The 23,702-nt window shown below is 45.0% G+C and overlaps 1 protein-coding gene and 1 long non-coding RNA gene across 2 annotated transcripts in view; both read right to left on the bottom strand.

The window, feature by feature from the left end:
• Positions 1–1,388: 1,388 nt before the first annotated feature.
• On the bottom strand, positions 1,389–7,448 carry LOC133111776 (uncharacterized). Its single transcript, XR_009705015.1, has 2 exons — positions 7,050–7,448; positions 1,389–5,075 (listed from the first exon to the last, which is right to left on the bottom strand). It is a non-coding gene; the product is annotated as an uncharacterized LOC133111776 (long non-coding RNA).
• A 156-nt stretch (positions 7,449–7,604) lies between these two features.
• Positions 7,605–23,702, bottom strand: part of sema4gb (sema domain, immunoglobulin domain (Ig), transmembrane domain (TM) and short cytoplasmic domain, (semaphorin) 4Gb) — a 52,490-nt gene continuing 36,392 nt past the window's right edge. The window contains exons 7-15 of the mRNA XM_061231198.1: positions 23,249–23,362; positions 22,589–22,743; positions 18,905–19,080; positions 14,297–14,441; positions 13,325–13,547; positions 12,701–12,816; positions 11,686–11,840; positions 10,284–10,345; positions 7,605–9,653 (exon numbers count right to left, since the gene is read on the bottom strand). Coding sequence (XP_061087182.1) covers positions 8,647–9,653; positions 10,284–10,345; positions 11,686–11,840; positions 12,701–12,816; positions 13,325–13,547; positions 14,297–14,441; positions 18,905–19,080; positions 22,589–22,743; positions 23,249–23,362 — 2,153 coding nt within the window. The 3' untranslated portion in view covers positions 7,605–8,646. The remainder of the gene's footprint in view (positions 9,654–10,283; positions 10,346–11,685; positions 11,841–12,700; positions 12,817–13,324; positions 13,548–14,296; positions 14,442–18,904; positions 19,081–22,588; positions 22,744–23,248; positions 23,363–23,702) is intronic.

Below are 23,702 nucleotides of genomic sequence, written 5' to 3'. Positions count from 1 at the left end.
TTTCTTCATTTTCCTATATTCACAATTTTAGATTTCCCAAAGCTATGCGCAATATACAAGGGAGCTGTACAATAAGTTTTGGGAGATTTTTTTTTTTTTTTTTTCATTAGTACCAAAGCTCTAAATCACTTTTTCTTGCAGCCAAAAGTATACCACGTTACCACATTTTGATTCCTACTGAGCTGATCGTCACTACCTTATGAAATTCTGCAGTTTCTGGCAGTACCCGAAGGCTTGTCTTGCTTGTCATCTTGAAAAGAATAAAAAATAAAAATAATAAAATGACTGCATATCTGGACATGTTGCGGGGGGGGGGGGGGATCTAAATGAGGTTCTCTGTTGCTAAGCAACCGCCATGTGTGCCAGCGCTGCCCTCTCCAAGCTCCAAGCTAGGGGACGTGGCTGATCTCTGAGACTTCGCCTTTCCTCTCAATGTTGAGTCAGATAACAGAATTATAATAATGATGGCTTAATTAGCCGCTAATACCGAGGGGGCTGAAGCACCCTGAACGCCCAGGCTCTTAGGGGTACGAGCAACGCTGCACCACAGCCAAAACCAGAGCTCCACGCAGGCTGGCGGAACCATCTGGAACTGGAATCCTGACAGCTGAAGCCCCAGCTGGGCCATAAGCAAGTTTTGTCAGTTAAACCTGGGCATAAATCCCACACCCTGGGTACTGGCTTTAAGGACTTTGAAGTCTTCAAGTCAAACTGGGCCTGCATGCCCCTATTCCCAAGTCACCACAATAAAAATAAATATCCCATCTCTTCACCTGCAGTGACCTGATCTAGCCCTATTTATCACAGCCGATCCTAAAATGAATCTTAATCACAAGCGGCAATCTGTACCACATACTCTTCATTAAAACTAATTTAAATACATTTTCATAATCCTGTTATTTGTGCACATAAGTAGGGTTCTCAGTGGAAATGCTCTTCAACTGGAAAAAACTAACTGTTCAGATTATATATCCCCATACTTTAAAGGATGTCAACAACTGTCATTTTATTGAGTTTTTCTGACATTTAGCAGTTTACCTCAGTGTGCTATTTCTAATAGAGGTTTTTGTCACAAATGCTTCAAATAGCTGTCATGTCTCACCAAGGTTGCTGAAGGTGACTCATCCCACTCCTCCTCCATTTTAAAGAGCTCTGTCGTTGAAATGAAGTGACAGGTGCTACATAAATTCTATTTATTAAATAATTCACTCTTTGTTCTAACTAAGGTAGTTTTTCAGGCAGATGGGAAACATGACCTTAAATAGAGATTACTGACCGGAAACGGCAAATAAATCACATGCACACCCTCAAGAGCTAATGAGTGTATGACACGTCTGCCAAACACAGTAAAGCCTTGCCAAAAAAAACCCACACCGTACACACAGATGCCACATTTGAGTTCATGTGTATTTTGCAAAATGTTACATCTATCAGGAAAAACAAGTCACAGTAGCCCTCCGAATATTTTTTTTATGACGTTGACAGTCTAAGTGCATCACCCCATTCATCTTTTTTTAATTTTTTTAAAAACATCAAAAAAAACAAAAACCATCTTGATTATGAAAATAGAAGTTTGTTCAGTTCTTGCAGGCCAACACTGTTGAAGGCATTTACAAAACTCAGTTTTTACACATACTCCATACATCTTACCAAAAACCTGCAGCTATGGAAAAATAATGCTGCCAAAATGTTATCCTTACAAAGTTGAGGTCTCCCCAGTTTACTGTATTTTTCTTTATTCGATTTGACCTATTCACAGTTTGTTTTCAATATGGCATGCACATGTAAAAGAGAAACAGGGTTGGGAGGAATCCATAAGATTGAAAATAAAAACAAGGGTTTGAAGTTAAGGGAAATAAAGTGGATTAAATAGAGACTTTTTTAGGGAGTACAAAACACATCCAAGTGGCTTTGCCAGATGGAAACCAGGCCCGCTAAAACGGGGTTTTATAGAGAGCCAATGAAACAGGAAATACTTTGGCTCAGTGATTTCACACCTGCCAGTTCTGAAGTCACCTGATCCCTCGAACCTCCTCTCTCAGGCACTGTTCCAAGCTCTGCCCCTCAAAGTTAGGATAACGCCTCCACGCCCCCACACCACCAGTACGCTGTCATTATCATGCTGAGGGCTTTGTGAAGAAGGCATGCTGGAAGGGGACACCACCAACAGCGCACAGCCACGTTGCACCAGGGAACGGACTCCATTTCCCAGGGTACTTATCTGCAAAGGTCAGGACGGTGACCTGAATGTGAGACCCGGAAAGCTTTGACACAACACTCTCCTCACCGTCTCGTCCACTGTAATTGTGTGAATAATGTCCTTTTTGATGGGTGGATATTAAAATATATAAGCTATTAGGTAATTAAATAACTTAAAACAGGCACAGAATACAACAATACATTTCCTGTAGTTATTATTACTATAGCTCGGAATAGTAATCTAATAAAAGCACTAATTAAAAAATAGACAGGACCTACAGTATTGAAAGATATTGCAGGCATAAGCTGAAAGGTTTTCACGGTTAAAAAGGAACAAGTAGAACAGCTTCTTTTCACTGGTCTTGAATATACATACACGTACAGGAATTTCAGTTTGTACAGTGGTACTGCTGTAATATTTACACTGATATGAGCCCAAACCTGACAAAAGCATCCTATAGAACAGGCCAATTTACAATGGGAGCAGTAAGCAAACTTTGCACCAGGCTTCAGCAGCTTTGAAAGGAAACTAAGTAGGACACTGCTGCCTACTCCCTCCCCAACTACAGTGTGTTTGGGGGAGCAGGATCCTACAGACAGAATCTCTGAGATTTTGTGTCGTCAAGGTTACCTAATCAACAGATGCCAGAGGGGTAAAGCAAAAAGCTATGCTGGAATGGAGTTTGAATTCAGTGCTGAATAAATAGCTAGCGTCTCATAACCTACCTAGCAATTACTCAACATCCAATATGCTACATGCAATATAGAATTTGAGAAATTCAGAGTGGTAGCTTTCAGAAAATATAGTCTTGGGAGACAGGAATGGGACAGTGGGGACTGTGGATGTTAGAAAGAGCCTGGGGGTCATATAATTTGCAATAATATGACCCCCTACCTGTCTCGTGAGTAATACTGGGCTAATGGCACATGTGCCTCTCCCCCCACCCCATTGCTGCACCCACTGACTGGGACTATATATAGAATGTGTATCTGACTTGCCTATAGAAACCTGCTCAGGAAAATCTGGTAAGTAGGTCCTTATGGAACAGAGAATATGAGCCAGCCCCATCTGGGGGTAATATGGTAATTTATGTGAAAATACAGGGAATATATTTTTAATTTAGATTGGAAATATGTAAATTATACTGCTACTTCAGCTGTGCATTTACAATACTGTGGACCTTGCCATGGATCATTTTCATTTCATTTTCGTAATCATACAGCATGTTAACATATACTCATTTTTTATGTTTTTTTTAAATAGATTAATACAAATTCTTATTTATTAATACCAAGCAAGCCCATACAGAAATCGAATATAAGTATCATTCATATATGTCAGTTTTTATATAGGGACATATATACAATTTCTGTAAGGGCTCTTCTTGACCAACAGCATCATAAATTAAGCAGTCTTATAGAAAAGTATCATGGAGTACTGGAGGTACCAACAGAAAGCATTGCCCAACATATACCCATGTCAGGTCAATGGACTGGCTTCTTTTAAAGAAATGTACATGTTAAGTGTATACCTTCTGTACCTTGAAATTCAGTCTCTTTAAAAAATTTGGTTTCAGATTGACCCAATCCCACTACCCCCTCCCCCCTAAAAAATAAAAATAACATTCTGAATCATGGATATTGACATGGCGCAACACAAGCTGAACAAAAAACATCAGCAAAATATAAACCGTAAACCTTTCAAGCATCCGGTGCGTATCCTGCATCACAAACACATATACAACCACTACATGATCATCAGTAAAGGGTCCCTTGTGTTCTTTTCTGGTAAAAAATATAAAAGTGAAGAAGAATATGTAACTGTAATATTAACCATAATATCTAATTGGCACACTAGGAAGCCTCAGGCACATTAGGGACACCATGGATGGCACCCAAACGTTCAACACTTTTCATTTTCCTTTTAGTTCTCCATAGTCCACCATTAATATACCATGCTATTTTCTTATGGATGTTCTCTTGTGAAATCAACATCCCTTTCCTTTTCATTGATTTGATACCTGGCCATGTGTCCGCTTGGTATATACACTGGAGGACAGATACAGACTCAGCTCTTGAAATACAGTGTAGTTTATGAAAACAAAACCAGGCCACCCACAATGGTCTGCTTTGAATCATGTCAAACACAAAACAACAGCTATAATCCTAATCTACAAAACAGTGCAACGTCAATGATGCTCATACTGCCTTCCGTTGAATCATCCACAGTTAAAGCTTAGTGCAAATCTGTACGATTTAAGCTAGCGGTCCACTGGGGTCATCACCGATCACTGTCTTCAAATAGGTATTTTAGGACTCGGATTTATTGCAAAAGAAGAGTGATACTGACAAACTAACATGTTATGTTTCTGTGTGTGTGTGTGTGTGTGTGTATGTGGTTCTGCCAAAGTGCATATGTGTATGCAACATGTTAAGCAACCAGTGATGTGTGAATACTGCCACCCCAGGAAGCTAGTACGTCACACAACGTTAGGGATTTCCGCTAAGATGGACACTATTTCCCTTCCCTGGTGTAAGATCCAGCTATGACCAGCTTGAAATACCAGCTACCAGCTCTTTCAAAACACAGCTTCAGCTGGTCAAACCATGTTGAGTATGGAGCTGGTCTAACTGGTCATCCAGCTACCCACTATTTCAAAACTTCTTTTTTTTTCAGCAGGGTAGTGAACTCAGCAGGACTCCATTGTACATGTTGGGCGGGAAGCAGGGAGAACACCACCGAGATATCTTGATGAAGTTTACTTAAAATTGTCCCAATTGTCACAATTCCAACTGTCCACATTTCCTCCTTTTCCATGGGAAACCCCCTGTAACACAGTCCTCCTGGCACAGTCAATGCGTAAATTTCTTCATATCTAAGGGAAGAGAAAAGAAAAACACACCTCTTATCTTCTCATTATTCATAACAACCTTTCTGTTCTACAAACAAGAATAAATAAACTAGAAAATAAATAAAAGCAGGCAGCTTCTGTCACCTTGTCAAATGTTTTTTTTTTTTACATTGTTGTCTACAGTGTTCTGATGTTTTCAGTTGAGACTGAAACTATTTGATTCTTCTCCCATCACATCCACACATCAAAAACAATCGAAAGAGTAGTTTGTCAGAATGCGTTAAAAACAAGACATATACTCTGATTGTGTGAAATACCTTTACTAAAATCCACATTTACAGTGGTAAGTTACTTTAAATGCTTGTTTTATCCTTTAATATAAAAAAAAGGGAAACCAAGCTAACATTCATCAAAGCTGGGTTATACTGCAGCTCACTCACTGCTTCTAAAAACATTTCGGCAGCTCTGCAGAACACCATTATTTCACTGCTTCAGATTCACAGGAGTCAGGAGAGAACGCCGTGTGCCAGCGAGGTGGATCTGTCGTAGCATGCCGGATTCAATCACATGGGTGCTGGACATGCGTATGCAGTGTACCGCAGCGACTGTTTACCCACGTCAGCGAGCACAAGGGGGTGGGGTCTGGGGTGGTTATCTATGGATCAGAGGATAGGTCAGGGACCCTGTGAAGGCTAGCTGTAATTGATTACAGGGGCTGTAGCCATCACGCGATTTCCCAAGGAGGGACAAGGGTGGCAGAGGGAGGTGGAAGCTCACGGAGGGGGGAGAGGAGGAGATGGAAGAAGAGGGGAGCTACAGGGGGAGAGGAAAGGAGAGAAGGAGAAGAGGAGGGAGTGGAAGAGATAGAATAGTGAGTTCAGTTAGCAAAACAAGGGGGCATATTAGTAAAGGATAAATTCTGCACAGACATTAGGGGGTATTTTTTCACACAGAGAGTGGTCATTGTGTGGAGGCAGAAACACTGGGGGGTGCAAGACCAGGCTTGATATGGCACCAGATACTATTTCGTTTTTAGACAAACCAAGCAGAGAGGAAAGGAGAGGTAAGGAAAAGAGAGGGCAGAGGAGGGGGTGGACAGGGAGTGGAGCTACAGTGTGAGAGCAAAGGAGAGAAGAGGGGGAGAGGGGTGAGGAAGAGATAGAAGGAGAGGGAAGGCAGAGGAGGAAAGGGGAGATTTAGGAGAGGAAAAGGAGAACAGGGAAAGAGGGCAGCGTAGAAGATGGAAGGAGAGGGGAGCCAGAAGGAGCGAGAGGATAGCAGATGTGATAGGGCAAGGATGAGAGGGGAGGAGGAAAGGAAAAAACATGAAAGGGAAGGAAAAGAGGAGGGAGAGAGAGGAGGGTAACCTGCAGGTATGCGTAATGTCTCCCTCATCTCAGCCGTAACCCCGACCGAGCTGATCCGGGCTACTGCTATCTCCCTCACAGAAACGACAGAAGGGTACACCTTTCTTAGGTACGGGAAGAAACGGGAAACGTCACCGGCAGCACGTGCACCATGCAACGCACACCATGTGCCCTGCAGTGTTGGGTGTGACGGCTTAACAAATCGCTCCCGAAGGGCGACGTCTCGTGAGGCTTATTTTAACTGACAAACTTTTTCCTGTCGTCATCAAGCATGCGGAAACTTCCACGTAAGTCATCAGCAAACCACCCAAAGCAACACAGCTGCAACGTCACGGAAACGCTGAAACAACTTCACGCTTGCAGTGAGGACACACTTCAGTGTGTCAAAATGACATTTGGATTGGAATTACCATATCTACATTATACATTAATATAAATTAGCACTTTTTTGAATGATATAATGTAACAAGTCTTAGAAAAATGTTTACATCATTAAAATAATATAGCAGCCTCTTTGTATGGCAGCCTGAATTTATGTGTAGCTTAAAATAACACATTATCTGCTTGACCAGGTGACGGAAAAGACACCATCATCTCTCAAACACACGCATGCAATTCAGCTGTTTCTTACCTCTGAAACCTCTTGTGTTTGATATTGGGTCCAGCAGAGCTGGCTCCTGCATCACTCTCTGGCGCCCCCTGTGATCTGGTGCAGTTCACGCAGGGGGCTGTGACGGCAGACCAGTTTGTGGCAGTTAGGGGTAAAGGGTTTACTAACACTGATCGGGGGAAAGCTCAAGCAGTATAGCAGTCCATGGTGTTGGTCCAGGAGAGTAGGGAGGAAGGGATTGGTGTGTAACAACTCAAGTGCTTGCAGGATCATCGATACTTCCCAGCCAGAGCCTAATTTCTCGTGGTTGTGTGGAAACGGCTCCGTAAAGGAAACAGTGTGGTCTCATGCCTCGGCCATGATAAACTAAACAGGACTCAGTGATCCCCTGGGACTGCCGGGACAGTTATGTAACCAGCCCCCCCCCCACCTCCACCCCCCACTACGTGCCTCTGTGCGTGTGACTCCCATGATGCAGAAGTCTCTGTGGCAACCAGGTCCAGACGTGCCTTTTCTCCAAGGCTACTTCCTGCCCGCTGCCCGCCCCCCCCCCCCCCTCCTGACAAACATGCCCGGCTCAAGCAAAGCTCTACCTCCCAGGAAGACACGGTGAAACAGGGAAAAAAAAGTGCATCTCAACGATTAATACTGGCATCCATGCCAACTGGCATCGTCTTTGCTCCACATAAAATAAGATTTAAAAGATTGACACGTCCAGTCATCCATTTTGTTTTCTCCACATGCCTCTTGATTAGTTATGTGGCAGCGTAAGTCGCTGGCTGGCTGACTGCTGTTGACTTTTCCTTTCCATCACTGTCAATATTTACATATTTTACAATGAGAACAACAGTAAGAAAAATAAGACCGGGGGTGTGGGTTGGATTATACCGTCGTTAAATTTTGTCCTTCTTCGCAAAGGTGTCACTCCAGCCATTAGTGTACTCGTGTAGCAAGACAATTCCAGATGCCATGCTGTCTCAACCCCACCCCCTTTCCTCTATGGATGGGGGTGAGGTTTGGAGTCTGTCGTATAGGTCACTGCCTGCCCACTGTTTGTATCTTCAACAGCTCCCTCATCACTAGACCGCTGCTGTCGACTGATCCACCTATTCCAGTCAGACCTTGCCTCGTTATCAAATTATCCACAGAGGGTCAACAGTGCTTGCTACTCTACTGAGGTAGATGTCTGTTTTTACGGCAAATATGCAGACCTACAAATTGGTGGAGTCTCTCGTTCACTTGTTCGTACACTCGCTGACTTGGTGAGTGTCTCCCTCAAAGTACATTTTGCACCTTCATTTCACCATTACATGGGAGAGAAGGTACTAATGAGGGAATGTGTGAAAGGTAGGTGATGGCCCCAGACCTCGCTATTGTTTATTATTAATCAACAACAAAATTCTCTCTCAAAGATTCTTGAGTCATAGCTTCCTGACTAGGCAATACTTTTCCTCCCCAGGAAAACTAAACACACACTTTCTGTAAAACTGAAAATGCTCCGTGGGGTTGCTGCTGCACCAGTCGAGTTTGATATTGTGAAAGCTCCGGAAGCTCTCGGGTGTAAAGACTTTTTTAAACGAGCCCTCGGGCACTTTGGCGTGCAGTGAGACCTCCCCACCTACACGGAGCTCTCATCCGGCTTTGTCACCAGCTGGTTGTGCTTCCGCTTCTCTAGGATCTTGTTGAGCTCCTCCGTGAAGGAGTGGTAGAGCGGGGAGGTGGTCTCTGGGTCGGCCTGCCGCAGGAGCACGTAGCTGTTCCCGTTCATTTTGCGCAAGACGCTGGGCAGGGTGGCCGACAGCCCGTTGACGTACTCGGAGGTGGGCAGGGGAGGGGGCTGGGGGAGCGGGGGGGCGGGTGTGGGCGGGCAAGGCTCCTTGTTGGGCGACGACTGGCCCTCGCCCGGCACGATCTGCAGGAGGCCCGGGCCGTCGCCTCCATCCCCGCTGCTCCTCGCCCCTGGGCCCTCCCTCTTCCCATTGCAGTGACTGGAGACGGTCTTCAGCTCCATGTGGGAGCTCCTCTTCCTGTCGGGCCGAGGGCCCTGCAGGGAGTACTTCCTGCCCCGGCTCCTGCCCTGCGCGCAGAAGGCCACGTAGAGCAGGACCACTGTCAGCACCAGGCAGAGCCCGCCCAGGATCACCACCAGGGAGATGTACATGACCTCCATGTTCCTGAAGGTCTGGTATTCGGGGCCGGGGGGCAGGGGGGCGGGGGGAGAGGGCGGGGAGGGGAGTGGCTGTTCGGTAGGGTTGCTGGTGGGGGGAAGGTGGGTGATCGACGAAAGGATGACGACAGTCTTCCTCCTTGTTGTTGAGGTGGGTATAGCTGCCGGAGGTGGAGTTGGGGGAGGCAGGTCAGGCCGGACCTTCACGGTGTAGCTCCCTGCCAGCACCTGGACCTGGTTCTCCACTGCGAGGCAGCGGTAGTGACCGCTCTGTCCCGCGTGGGCCCTGATGATGAGCAGGCCATCGTTGCCGATGCGGTACCCCGAGTTGAGCCCGTACCCCTGCAGCTCCTGGCCGTCCAGCGTCCACCGTGGGGAGGCCAGGTTGGACTGGAGCTCACACTGCAGGAGGACGTCGTCCCCCTCCATCACTGAGCGCGTGCGGTGGACTACTGCGCCTGGGGACGGGAGGGGGAGGGGCCCGTTAAAGCATCTTCAAACAATATCCTCTTCAAACAACACCCAACACCCTCCCCAATCTACCTCAGCCTTCCCTAACCAACACCTGCTACACCCTCCCAACTAATATATCCCACACCTTGACATGCGCCATTGTTGTGAGATATTCTGAGTTATCTCATCGTCAATGTAATCACTGTCTTTTCATCTGTGAGTGGTCATAATGTTTCGGCTCATCGGTGTACAATGAAAGAAGCATTTTGCATTATGAACTGAATCTCACTCACCCCCCATCTTTAAAATACTTCTTTATTAAGTTCACTCTCTTTCCTTTTTATCAGATATAAGTTAAAAGTTTATTATTCAGTATTGTCATGAATGCTTGCATAAGCTTTAGGCTATTCCCTGCAATTCAGGGAAATTCAAAAGAAGGTTTCAAGACCTCATACGGGGGGAGGGTCTGTCATTATTTTAAGCTGGAGGGAGTGTGGCTAATACCTTTTTTAAGGCTGTTTTTGCTGAATGGGGTTTCAGAGGTTCTACAGGAATGACAGTAAAGTGGATTTATGAAAAAGGCTCCTGGCACTGTAGTGTCAAGAAGAGGTAGGGAAACAGCAGGTACTCCATACCTTCTCCTGTGCCAGACTCACAGCCTGTGTTTCCATTAACAATGTCCTGGGTAAGCCTGGATCTGTGGGAGAAGGAACACACACGGTCTCTATCCAAATCTGCTCCTCTTCAATATGAGCAGAAAACACATGCTTATGTTCACACATTCTCTCATCCAAAGGTATACAACAAGTCATTATGGTAGTACACTTAGAATACGATGTATATACACTCAGTGAGCACTTTATTAGGTATACCTTTACACCAGCTTGTTAAAGCAAATATTTCATCAGCCAATCATGTGACAGCAACTAAATGCATAAATGGTAAATGGCAGGCATTTATATAGCGCTGTACAATTGATGCTTCTCCATTCACCCATTCATACACCGACGGCGACTGGCTGCCATGCAAGACCCCGACCAGCTCGTCAGGAGCATTTAGGGGTTAGGTGTCTTGCTCAGGCACACTTTGACACCGCCCGGGCGGGGGATCAAACCGGCAACCCTCTGACTGCCAGACGACTGCTCTTACTGCCTGAGCCATGTCGCATAAAAGCATGCAGACATGGTCAAGAGGTTCGGCTGTTGTTCAGATCAATTGTCAGAATGGGGAAGAAATGTGATCTAAGTGACGTTGACCATGGAATGATTGTTGGTGCTAGATAGGGTGGTTTGAGTATCTCAGAAACTGCTGATATCCTGGAATTTTCATGAACAGTCTCTACAGTTTGCAAAGAATGGTGCGAAAAACTAAAAGTAGTTCTGGGGGCAGAAACGCATTGTTAATGAGAGAGGTCAGAGGAGATGGGCCAGACTGGTTGAAGTTGACAGGAAGCCAGGTGAGAGTAATGCAAATAACCACACATTAGAACAGTAGTATGCAGAAGAGCATCTCTGAACACACAATGCGTCAAACCTTGTGTGGATAGGCAAAAAAGTGGATAGGCTACAGCAGCAGAAGACTTAAATAATAAAAAAATAGGTCTAATAAATACAGAATAAAGAGCTCACTGTAATGTAAAAGTACATGTAAAAGTATTATCCACATGCATGTCCTGAGATTCAGCAGAAAAAATGTATTTTTACATAATACAAGTGACCTGGGTGACATGCAGTGAAATTTATTTCTTTTTTTATTATGTTTTTTTAATGAATGTCCCTTGTACTGTCATCTTTAAGATAGTAGAATTAAGATAAAGATTAAGACCAGAAGATCATCTCAGGAGGATATGAAGGCACACAGGGTCAATATAGTGTGTATTTTATGATGAAGCAGATCCCCACAGTATACAACAGAACCAGCTGTGCTGAGGGAAATTCAAGTTGTGATAAGATAAAGGCTCTTGTAATCCATTTACTGTAAAAGTGCAGATAAGGCACAAGACATCAGGTGTGATCATCATCCCGCCTCTCCCCTTACCTGTCTGTCACAGACGCAATCTCCACACACTCTGAGCCACCCCAGGCACAGAAGGGGTCCCGTGCAAAGATGCAGTTGAAACAGGAGGTATACCGGTGACAGCTGGACAGGGGCAGCTGGAGAACTCCAGATGGAGAGCCCACATAGATGCTCCTCTGTTGAGGAGAAGAAGGGGGTAGGAGTTTTGGTGAGACAAGTTGTTTTTGGAGAAGTGAAGACAGTTGGAACTACTGAACACACATGCAAATTCTAAAAGGTAGAACTTCTCCGAAAACAAGGTCTCTCATTTTGTTAAATAATTTCCAGCACGTGTATTTCGAATACATATGATACCTTGTGTAAATAAAGACAGTTTTGAGTCTTATTTGCTATAAGGTGTATTTCTTCACTTTGAAGGAGGTAGGCAACTGACTCATATAGGCTTCAAGTCTTTATGCTAAGCTAACACATTATGTTAACATGGAAATTGAGCCAGTGAATGCACAAAAATGAAAATGAAATAGAACTCCTCGGAAAAAAATGTTAATTGCAACGCACTCCTAGTAATTGAATTCAAGGAGGAAATTAAAGGAAATTTCCATCCCCTTAACTGGGCTTTTATTAAGAAATGAACAGTCATTTTTAACAAATAAATCCTTGTTATTTAGTCCTCTGCACTTCTACTTAGAATTTGAACAAATTGGTTCTTTTAAACAAAAATCATTGTTATTTAGTGACATTTCACATATTAACGCTGCACTCGTATGAAGCTAGTTACAATGAAAAGTAATATTATAAAAGATGCACAGGAGTATCGAGCCAAAAGAGCAGAAACGATAGCACTGTCCAAATATGTACGAATCCTCACTGTATGTGAGTAGCTATATGTTCAGTACACTGAGGATTTGGATGATACTGAAAGGCAGTGTCCTGAACATACACGGTAGGTGTGTGGTCCTAAAGCAGTGGCTGTATATGCATGTATGAATGTAGAAGCCATATGTGCATAGTGGTACAGACAATGTTATGCACATACCTGTACTCGGGAGATGACCATGGCATCAACCGGCTGCGGTTCCTCAAACAGCTGCAGTTCCTCTATGATGTGTACCTGACCTTCGATTTCCACAGCTCTGTGCAGCCAGCCTTCATCTGCAGAGACAACCCACAACGCTGACAAAACGCTTCAACAGCGAAGACGAAGATTCCACAGCATTCCACATTCTTGCTATTTTTCAAGATTTACAGCATTAGCTGAGAGAAAGCTACCCGCATGCTGGGCTTCCTTTCCAGCGGAACAGTAACTCAAACGTAAATCAAACATGACCACTGAGCCTGTGTTGCTGTTGCTCTGCTCAAAATATGACATGAACGCAAAAAATGCCCTCTATGATCACTTTCACTCCCTCCAGTTTCCACCAGTAACATTTCAATTAATCAAATATTGCTGTAAGTTTTGAACAGTCAATGCTCCAAATTTATTTCCCCCATCCATCAATTACCCATCACTTCCGTAAAACCAAGGTCACGGATTGTCACCATGGGGACAGAGACAACGTCACAAAGGCCACCTGCGGTGACAGGACTCAGCTCTACAGAACTGGAAAACCACCGAAACAAACCGCCGGTGGCCCGTAAGGAGATGTGAAAATGTGCACACCTGTGCCGATGAACATGACGTCGTACTGCCGGCCGTCCAGGGCAGCCACCCTGTGCACGGCGATCTTGGTGTAGTCCACACTCCTCTTGAACAGCAGGGGGCGCTCCTTCCTGGGCCGCACCTGCTGATACATCAGCGGGTGCCTCCTCGCAAAGTTCAGCACGTCGTCGGGCAGGTCGAAGGAGGAGTTGAAGCCTTTGGCTCGGAAGTGGTTTGTGATGCACTGCGGGGGGGGGGGTGATATGGGGTAAAAACAGTCAAAAGTCAGGTGGTAATCAGCTTGTGATTGCCTGATTGCCTGGTTGTCTTGGTACTGCATGTGAGTGAAAGAGAGGAGTGCTGGAGTAGTTCTTGAACATGTTTACAACTCCAACTGGACATTCCAAAATATTTTGAAAAATAAAATTGAAATAACTACAAAAACAATTTGTGATCAAAATCACAAATGACAGAAGGTTGTGCTATTTTAAGAATGCTATTTTATTATTTCCAGTTTCATCTCAACTCTGATGGTGATTTTTAGCAATTGTATATGGGTATGTGTGTCTTTTAAGCTGCTTTTCCGTTCCTGGTCTGTCTTCTAGCTAGTCAAACGTGTTCATCAGCATTTCCTTTTGTACAAACACAGAGAATGTCCTGGTTACTCATTAGGAGCCTGGACTGCTTCCTAACTCAAGTGCAGTCACTCTTTCTATCACTCTTTTCCGACACACTTAATGAGTACATGTTTTTTGTATACAACAGTGAGTGAATGTGTGAATATCTTTTGAAAATCTGTAATATACTGTAAATTCGTTTTTTACATTGCAGTATCTTGACAGCCCCTCTCTCAGCCCCACTAGCGGGGCCTGATCACAGTTTTGGGAACCACTGAGTCATGGTTTACTAAGGGAATGCCCTTCAGGTCATGCGGTAGCAGTAAGCAGGACAGAGGGCACCGCACCAACGCGGCGTGACATTGTAGAACCTCACCGAGCCCGGTCTGGGTTCCGGCACCTTCCCCGTGTATGCAGCCCATTTCTGAGAGGAGTCCTGGTTCTCCACATAGGAACCCTCAAAAGCCTTCTGCACATCCGCAATAGAGTACTGGCAGACAGCGGATGCTTTGACATTTTTCCTTTAAAGAAAACAACACAGAAAAGATTGAGGTTAATAGTTCTACAAAGAGTCAACAGAAAGAGCTGTTTCTGCCAAGTGAAACTGGCCTCCCAGGCTGAATCACAAACAACACAGGCACACACATTACACAAGCTATATACACAGAACAGAATTCTACAAACTTTTCATGTCCAGTCCTAGTGTCGTTTCCATCTTTTTCTATGATCTATTCAGTGTAGAAACAAATATTTGGGGAAAATGAGTTATTTTTCATATACTGACCGTAATAGAAATGCCTCTGCCTTCCTTTGCAAACAACCCGTTTTAACTGTTTTAATCTGCCCCCTCTCACCCCCTCAGGGAAGCAATGTATAGCATAGCCCTTTGGTTTCATGACTGTAGGTAGAGGGAAACCGGAGATGGGTAGTTTCCTCCTCTGCAGTTGTAAATCACCTAATGAATTCCAGGTGAGATGGAACAAGCTGTTCTGAGCGCCCTGGTGTTGTCAGGGCCGCAAAACCTTCTCCCCCGAAAGGTGAATCAGAACAAGCGGTCTGGGCCGAGGGCAGAGCGTTACCAATGACATTACATTAACAGCATGGACCTGTTACTGAGAACACGGAGGAAACGATGTTGTGCCCTACCTACAACTGTGAGTGACAGTGAGAGGGCAGGGAAGAGGCAGAGAATGAGAATTAAAGAGAACTAGGTGTGAGAGCGGAGACTGAGCGAGCAAGAGAAGTAAGCTGAAAAGAGAAAGAAGAAATTGTGAGATGCAGAGTGGCCTGATTAACAGGAAGAGAGAGAGAAATAAGTGGGGAGAGAAACATATGCAAAGGTTCCTTCCTGCTGACTCACTGTTACCTGACCTTTAGGACGTCAGAGGGAGACGTGGAGAGAGTGGTGTATGTTTGCTTTGCAGTGTGTGAGTACACACACACACGCACACACATACACACACACCCATACACATACACACACGCACACACAACACCAGCAGCTCCACCCTCCTCTGACATTGTTATACACCTCTGTGGCAGGGCAGTCTGTCCAGGTGAAACACTTGACATGACGTCACAAATCCTCCTGGACTCTTTTTCGATGTCTCCACCAATCAGATGCTGCACCACACCCCTCATTCAACTCTCAAACCACACACCACTATCAAATAACCACAAGCCAGCACTTCTTGTTTCCTGAAACACACATCCTTTACTGTATATGTCACCTGATCTGTGGTGTGACACTTAAAAGAGGACAGGACTTTGTTCCTCAGCAGGAATCAAAATGTCAAAATGGCAATATAAAATGACACCGCAAAAAAACACTTTTTTTAGCAACAGAAGTAACACAGGTGGGTGGTGATTTCTTTCTGTTTTAGACCCATAGCAAAAAAGATAAAAAAAAGATAAACCCATATCGCATTAATACCCAGGTAAATTAATTGTTTTTTTACATCAGATAACACTAATGAGACAGAACTGTTGTGCGAATGACTACGGCTGCTTGTCCAGGGGGAGAAAAAGGACCTCGTCAGCCGTTTGATAAAAGTTTAGCTGAGACGCACGCAGACTGAGCTCGCCCACATTGCCACAGCTTGCTGGCTTGTCTTGGTCTGAGCGAGCTGAATGTAAATAGAGAGAGCCATTGTGGATTTGCACCCGATCCAGTTAAGGATCCAGACAGTAGTACTGGGTAAGACTGCATGGGTGATCCACTAGATCTACACTGTAGTAAATGGACAAGACTGCATGGGTGATCCACTAGATCTGGACTGTATGACTGGTAAAACTGCAGGGGTGATCCACCAGAGGCTGCAAAAGAAGATTGTAGAACTGGCTAAGATCATATGTGTGATCCACTAGATCCAGATGATATGACTGGGTAAGACCACTTGGGGGATCCACTAGATCCCACAGGAAAGCCTGTAGGCCTGTGAAAGATCAGATGGGGGATCCACTAGATCCACACTGTATGGCTGCTAAATAAATCAAATAAAATGTATTTTATGACTGGGTAAGACTGCAGGGGTGATCCACTAGATCCTACAAGGGAAGACTGTAGAGCTGGGATATGTTTGCAGGGGTGGTCCACTAGATCCAGCAAGGGAAGACCTCAGAACGGAGTAAGACTGAATGAATGATCCACATAATCCACTAGATCCAGTCTGAGATAAATCTGGGCAATCCTGAAGGGGTAATCCACTAGATCCAGAGAAGGATGGCTTTGGGCAGTGCAGCAGTAGAGCAGTATGATGGGCTGTGGAAGCACTGGTGCTAATAAAAACCCCACGGTGGGTCCTGGCAAGCTGGGTCTTGTTGGCTTTGCGCTCACTGCAGGGAACTGGCACAACCCACATTCATTGTTGACTGAGCGGCTGTTGCTATGTCATTGTAGGCATAGTTCAGATTGGCAGTATAAACTGTATTGTGTAGGCAGCTTTTGTGCTATTGTGTATATAATTATATTCCATATTTAGCTAATTGAAACAGTTTCTTCACTGAAGCACAGAAAATGTTAATACAAACACGACAACTAGTCTGTTTGTTCACCTTACAATGTGGTAAAAGAAAACATTTTTTTGGCCATGTATCCATGCAGGTATATTTTATGGCTTCTTTGGACTGTCAGATTCTAACCTGTAATGCAGTCTGAGGAGGTGCACTATTTCAATGTTTAAAACACTTTAAAAAATATATAGTATACAGACTACTTACTTGTTCCAAAGCCATTTTCAAATTAGCAGCATGTGAGTAACACATCACAATTCTGATTTTAAAAAAAGCTCTCTGTTGCATAGGGTGGATGGGGATTCTGTAATTAAGTGCATTCTCAGGTTTATGCAATAAAGCTGAACAGGAAATTAAGGTGCACCATGGTGCATTTAATAAAATAACATTCGCAGCTCATAAAAATGACTACTGTGCCCAATTAGTTCACAATGACAACAGTTTTCAAATGTTTCCCACAGAAAACACAGCAGGAATTTTAGTACTCACTGCGGTGTAAAGTAGGCTAGTGTGCACTAATGCAAGAACACATCTTTCACAGCACTCCTGAAGCAAGAGCCTCTTTCTGAAACGGGCACTCAAGGGGACCTGGGGGATGACATCAGGCACATGGGCGACCACCCCACAGCCAGGGGCCTAATCCTCTTATAGCCACGTAGGCAGCTGGTCGGGTGAGAGAAGCTGGACCAACCGCGATTTAGCCAGAACGCCACCATGCCTTTGATTCCATCTCCCTTTTAATTTTCCCCGATACGGAGAGGAGCAAAGCGCAGCAGACTGCAGCCCCAGCCGCGCGCATTACCCTGATCCGCTAATTACAAGCCAGCCAGCTCCAACAAAGAGCGTATCTCTCCCATCGGATTAAGGAGCCGAAATGGCTACCGGAGGACTGCGTTTTGAGGTGCTATTACACGACAGGGCAGAGGATTTTAGCCGCCGACTGCGCTAGGCCGATAGACGGGTCGGAAGCCTGAGCCGCTAACCGCAGCTTATTCTCATCCTCTCCCCGCATTGAATTACAATCACTCGCTCAGCAGTCCAGCACATCTTATCAAGGGTGACTTGCGGAGTGAACAATTTTTACATATCATAAATCTGGACAGCCAAGCACTTAGAGGTTCAGGTTAAGCTTCTTGCTCAAAGGTCCAGAGCCCCACCTGGGAGGCTTGTACCTACAAAGCCTTGGAAACAAACCCAGGTCATTCAGCACTTCTAATGCTGGCCGTTTCATTTTCCAACCCCACTCTCTTTGCTCACCCGGACCCAACTCTGCAGTGGTGCAGTGCATTATGGGATAAGAGTGAGCTACAAAGCTCTCTGTGTGGGCTGGCAGGCAGCTGGGGAGGGGGGCTAAATAGCTTTTAAAAAGATGTCAAGCTGAGTGTATAGGTACACCTCCTATGTCTGAATGGATCAGAGAGTTGAATAGAACCCAATTGATGCTCTGAGGCGACACTTCCAGCAACCGGCTTTTAATATTACGATAAGGTCATCAAAGGCTTGTCTGTTGCAAAAGCCTTCTGTGAAAGGGTTAGCTGGAAATGTGTGCGTGTGGGTGAGCAAGAAAATCTATCTATTTTTTAACCATGCTGCTTCGCACAACACAATTTAATTCAGCCATGATCCATCACCTGGTCTATGTTAGGCATGGGAGTATGTGGCATTATATGGCTTTAAGATTCTGCCTCTGCTCTATAATCTCATTCCCTTATGACGGTTTCTAATTCAGGGATGCAATATAATTCTCCACTAAAAGAGTTCTTCAGTCAGATGCTATCCCAATAACTCAAATCTGTACCGACCCTCTATCCCCCACCGTCATTTCAACACTAATCTCCACCTCAACCCATCATCTTACCAGGAAGAACTAAGCAGCACAATAAACTTCCAGTTTGGCGCCATTCTGTGGAAATGTCCCACTATGCATTTCATTTAAATGAAACCCCTCCCCTCCCCTCCCCCATGACCTCACCATTCCAGACCGAAGACGCCGTAGAAGACGGTGCTCTGCTGGCTCTCGCCCTCCACCACGAACACGCTGCGCAGCACGTTCAGGTGGAAGTCGTAGTCGGGCACGGAGCAGACCAACCGGGCCTTCAGGAAGGATGTCCACTTCCGCTGGAGGGTCCTCTGGCCCCCCCAGTCGCTCTGTAGGAGAATGACAAGGAAGTAATGATTGTGCGGAGACAGGCATTGTGGATGTACCTCCTTCTCAGTGCCAATCCCTGCTGAAAAAGTTTTGAAACAGCTGGTAGCTGCTTGATCAGTTCAGATCAGCTCCACACTCAACATGGTTTGATCTGGTGAAGCTATGTTTTGAAATAGCAGGTAGCTGGTCATTTGAAGCTGGTCATACCTGGATTTAACACCAGGGAATATGATTCATTTCTGCAAAAAATGGCAGAAACGCAGAATCCTTCCTCACATACACTGCTCTTAGACAGCTTGTCTATTCTCTCCCAACTAGGCAAAGGAGGATACTGCAGCAATGAGTGCTATGTCTAAAACTGGCTACTCAAAATTGAGATAAAAGCTACATTCCTCATACCAGAGAATATCATATTTCATGAGGGATTTCATGACTAATTCTCCACAGTGAAGACATTGATTCCAAGACTAGCTAAAGATCAATAGATAGAAAAATATTGAACATGCATTCAGATGCCATTCAGAAGAAGCCATTCAGACCACTATCATTTTGATACAGAGGCTATATTTATTATTAGATTATTATTAATTTCTCAGCTGCTCATCTTCTGCTCAGAGCAGATCAAGTTCACTCTGCTGACCCTCAACAGCATGGCCTGATAGACCATCAGTACCTGTTTAGAGATGATAAATATCCAGGGCTCTTTGAATGAGTTTCAATGTTTGTGTGTGTGCTATATGGGTGCATGTGTGTGTGTGTGTGTGTGAGAGAGAGAGAGAGAGAGAGAGAGAGAATAGAGCCTGACACAGTTTAGAAACGGTGATGAATGTTTCTGCAAAAAAGCACCCAAGACATTTACGCTTCAGCTAAAATAAGTAGTTTTCCAGATTTTAGGCTACCTATAGCAGAATACTTTTCCCCTCTTCCCCTTCTCCCAAACTCACCCACCCACACACACCCACACACGCACGCACCCACACACTCACACATACGCACGCGCACCTGCGCATGCATCCACACACACACACAAACCCACATTTTTATTTTTAACATTCATTACGATGACTATTCACTCAGCAGCGCTGCAGTATAAATCTAGTTTAAAGATTTGAAACACCAGGAGGAGTGACACACTTAATTCGGAAGCAAACTTTCTCTCTCCTTTTTTCTTTGTTCCGCTGCAGGGCCAGGCACTTTTCTTAATTTATGTCTCTGGTAATTGCCGGTTCCCTTAAGAAGCAGTATCTAAGTTTCAATCTATTAATCCTCTGAAATCTCCCCCAATACTGTGCCGCACTGCAGCACAACAAAGTGCAGCGAACGGCGCTCGGTTCCGTCTCTGCGCGGTTTTGCCTGAACCCGAAACACCCCACACAGTCCATTTTTAACACCCTGAAGGACACGCACAGCCTGCGCGCTGATGAATTCGCCTCTCAGTCTTCAAATTCCACATCAGTCACAGCTTCACCGCCTCATAGTAATTTTTCATTTGAACATTGCCTCCTTGAAGATTAATCACCGCCTGTATCTAATCCAGCACCCTACCGAGAGCAGGCGGGAAGAAGAAGATGAAGATGATGAAGACGCGAGCTGGTCTGAATCTTGCAGACTCATGAAAACATGACCGGGTTGATGGAAAGCCCCGATCGGGGGGGGCTTGAACAGGACGGGCCTAGGAGAAACGCCATTAATGGAGCGCGGTGAGAATCGGGCGGGCTAACGAGCTAGGATAACGCCGCCCGCGCTGCCTAAGCACCTTGGCAAATTTGCGCGCGTTGGTTCAGCTGCTGGTGCCAGGCACCGTTATAATCTGTATAAATGAGCCAGGAGATCACCGAAGCCTGAAGCAAGCCCACGGTGAGCCACCTACGGGTGGCAGAGCCTGCACTTCTGGGGGAGACGGGGGCGGCGAGTCGGGGGAGGGAGACAGAGGAGCGGGGAGCAAGGCAGAAGGGTGGGGGCAGGGTAGTGCCAGCAGACGGAAGGTAGGGGGTGGAGGGGTGAGGGTGAAAGACAGATGAAGGTGAGCGGAGGGTTCTGCCAAGCCACCAGGACTCCAGTGGTCCTCATTAATTTGAGCTCTGTGTTTGCGGACCTCCCGTCCGTGCCGTAGAGGCCGCTGTCACGGGAGAGTAGCCGCACGCGGCGCTCTGACATCTGGGCCTGCTGCCGCGGCCCGGTCTGAGTCAGCGCTCCGGGGGGTAACGGACCATCACAGTGTGAGTGAGCGGAGCGGCCTCATTCAAACAACCATGAATTCTCAAAAACTGACAGAAATTATTGTGATGAATTCATTCTCAGAAAAGCTCGATGAAAACATCAGAATTCACGGCAACGAAGCAGTTTCCAAGCATGCTTTTTTTTTAGACTGTGGAGGGCTGATCCTGATTGGTCCCCTTTGTCCCAATGAAATGACAGATTTAAGAGTAGAGTAGAGTGCACTGTTTGGATGATGGAGAGTGGATGTCTAATCTTCCTAGTAACAGAGCAGCCTGGAGTCCAGAAAGAAACCAGCTTGAGAAGAAAGGACACTGACACTGAGTTTGTGGTTGTGTTCCTTCTTATTTCATATCCAGAAGCCCGGAGTCTGTTCTGTCTCAGTTTTGTACTGAACCCAGAGCCCGAATGAGCATGCTGGGATTATTCCAACTATGAATGCTCCCCCTGAATTGGAACAAGCTGTATATTGGTCTTACTTAAATACCTTTAATGTCTAAAGGGGGGTAATTAACTCTCGTAAGGAAACGTTTTGCCATGAATACCAAATGTATGCCATAAGCATTATAAGTATATATACAGGCAGTGAGCAATTTATATATTTATATACTGCATATACACTGACCGAGCACTTTATTAGGTATTTATTAGACTTATTTTTTTGATTTCTACTTCTGCAGTAGCCTATCCACTTGGAGTTACGATGTGTTAGTGTGTTCAGAGATGCTCTTCTGCATACCACTGTTGTAATGTGTGGTTATTTGTGTTACTATCACCTTCCTGTCAGCTTTGACCAGTGTGGCCATTCTCCTCTGACATCTCTAATTAACAAGGCGTTACTGTCAGCAGAACTCCTGCTCACTGCATTTTTTTGTTTTTTTGCACCATTCTTTGCAAACTCTAGAGACTAGTGTGTGTGAAAATCCCAGGAGATCAGCAGTTTCTGAGATACTCAAACCACCAACAATCATTCCATGGTCAAAGTCACTGAGATTACATTTTTTCCCCAATCTGATGGTTCATGTGAACATTAGCTAAAGTTCCTGACCTGTATCTACATGATTGTATGCATTGCACTGCTGCACACTGCTATACAATTGGCTGATTTGATAATTGCATGAATAAGTAGGTGTAATAAAATAAAATGTTCCTAACAAAGTGCTCAGCGAGGGAAGTAAAGAGACTCTGTGTGGAATTTTCCATTCCATCGGCATGTTTACAATACAATTAAATTCAAAGATAATTTATTGGCATGAATGTATGCCAGTAGAGTAAATAAGTAAAGTTTACCTTGCAAACCCGAGCCACCCTAGCCACCTTGGTCTGGCTGAAGTATGGCGTCGACTCCTGGCTCATCTCAGTGAAGAAGAAGTAGAGCTTGTCATCGTCGCCAATCGAGCTGTTTATGCTCTCTCTCACCAGCGCCGACCCCACAAAATCTGCCTCTGTAACCATACATCACAGACAATGTATATTTCAAGATTTGCCAATGGAATAACAAAACTCAATTTACTTAAAAACAAGCTAATATTTTCTACTCAAAAAATAAAATCGTAAGTCTTATTACAAGACTAAAATGCTTGTTAAGACGTCACTTTTGGCAGTTCACTATTTTGCTACGGATCTGGGACCTGTACAATGACCAGGCTATTGTGGGGTGTTAGTTCTTGTTAAAGCTATAGTCGGTTAGGTATGAGCATGTGGTTTTCTACACTGCAGTAGCAATTAGCTGAATGAGCAAAGTCTTATAACATAATTTGTCCTCTAAGGTCCTCTTCACATTTGTACTTGTGTTTGATCTGCACTTCGTTGTACATCGCTCTGGATAAGAGCGTCTGCTAAATGCCTTGTAATGTAATGTAATGTAATTATGAAGTAGACTCCCCATACCAACTTCCCCCTATCCCAAAACACAACTGAGACCCCTCTATGGACATGGTCTGTCCTCACCATGCAACCAGCGGGTGGGCGCCTCCTCGGTCTTCAAAATGGGGTACGGGAAGTTGCGTCGAATGTCAGGGGAGCTGCGGAACTCGTACTGCGAGGCTGTGTACATCTCACCATCTGGAAGCAAAGTGGTCTGTGCGTGAAGCTAAGGCGTCCAGACACAGTGATGTCATCAACACCGGAGTAACCCAAATATCAGCCACAGAAATACACACACACACACACACACACACACAAATCTAAATGCATCATCTCACTGACCCACTTCCTAATTATATCAGCAGAAGTGCTGTCCTCAGCACTCTGCAAGCCGTCTGTGTGACGCATACACGTGTGCTCATATACACACACACACATTCAAGCATATATGCTGACTTATACAGGCACACACACACATATCATATGCACGCACTCAATCTCACAGCATGTGTGTACACACATTCAAAATGAAAAGCCT

This window comes from Conger conger, chromosome 2 (assembly GCF_963514075.1).
Source record: "Conger conger chromosome 2, fConCon1.1, whole genome shotgun sequence".
NCBI lineage: Eukaryota > Metazoa > Chordata > Actinopteri > Anguilliformes > Congridae > Conger > Conger conger.
This window is presented reverse-complemented; position numbering and strand designations above follow the sequence as displayed.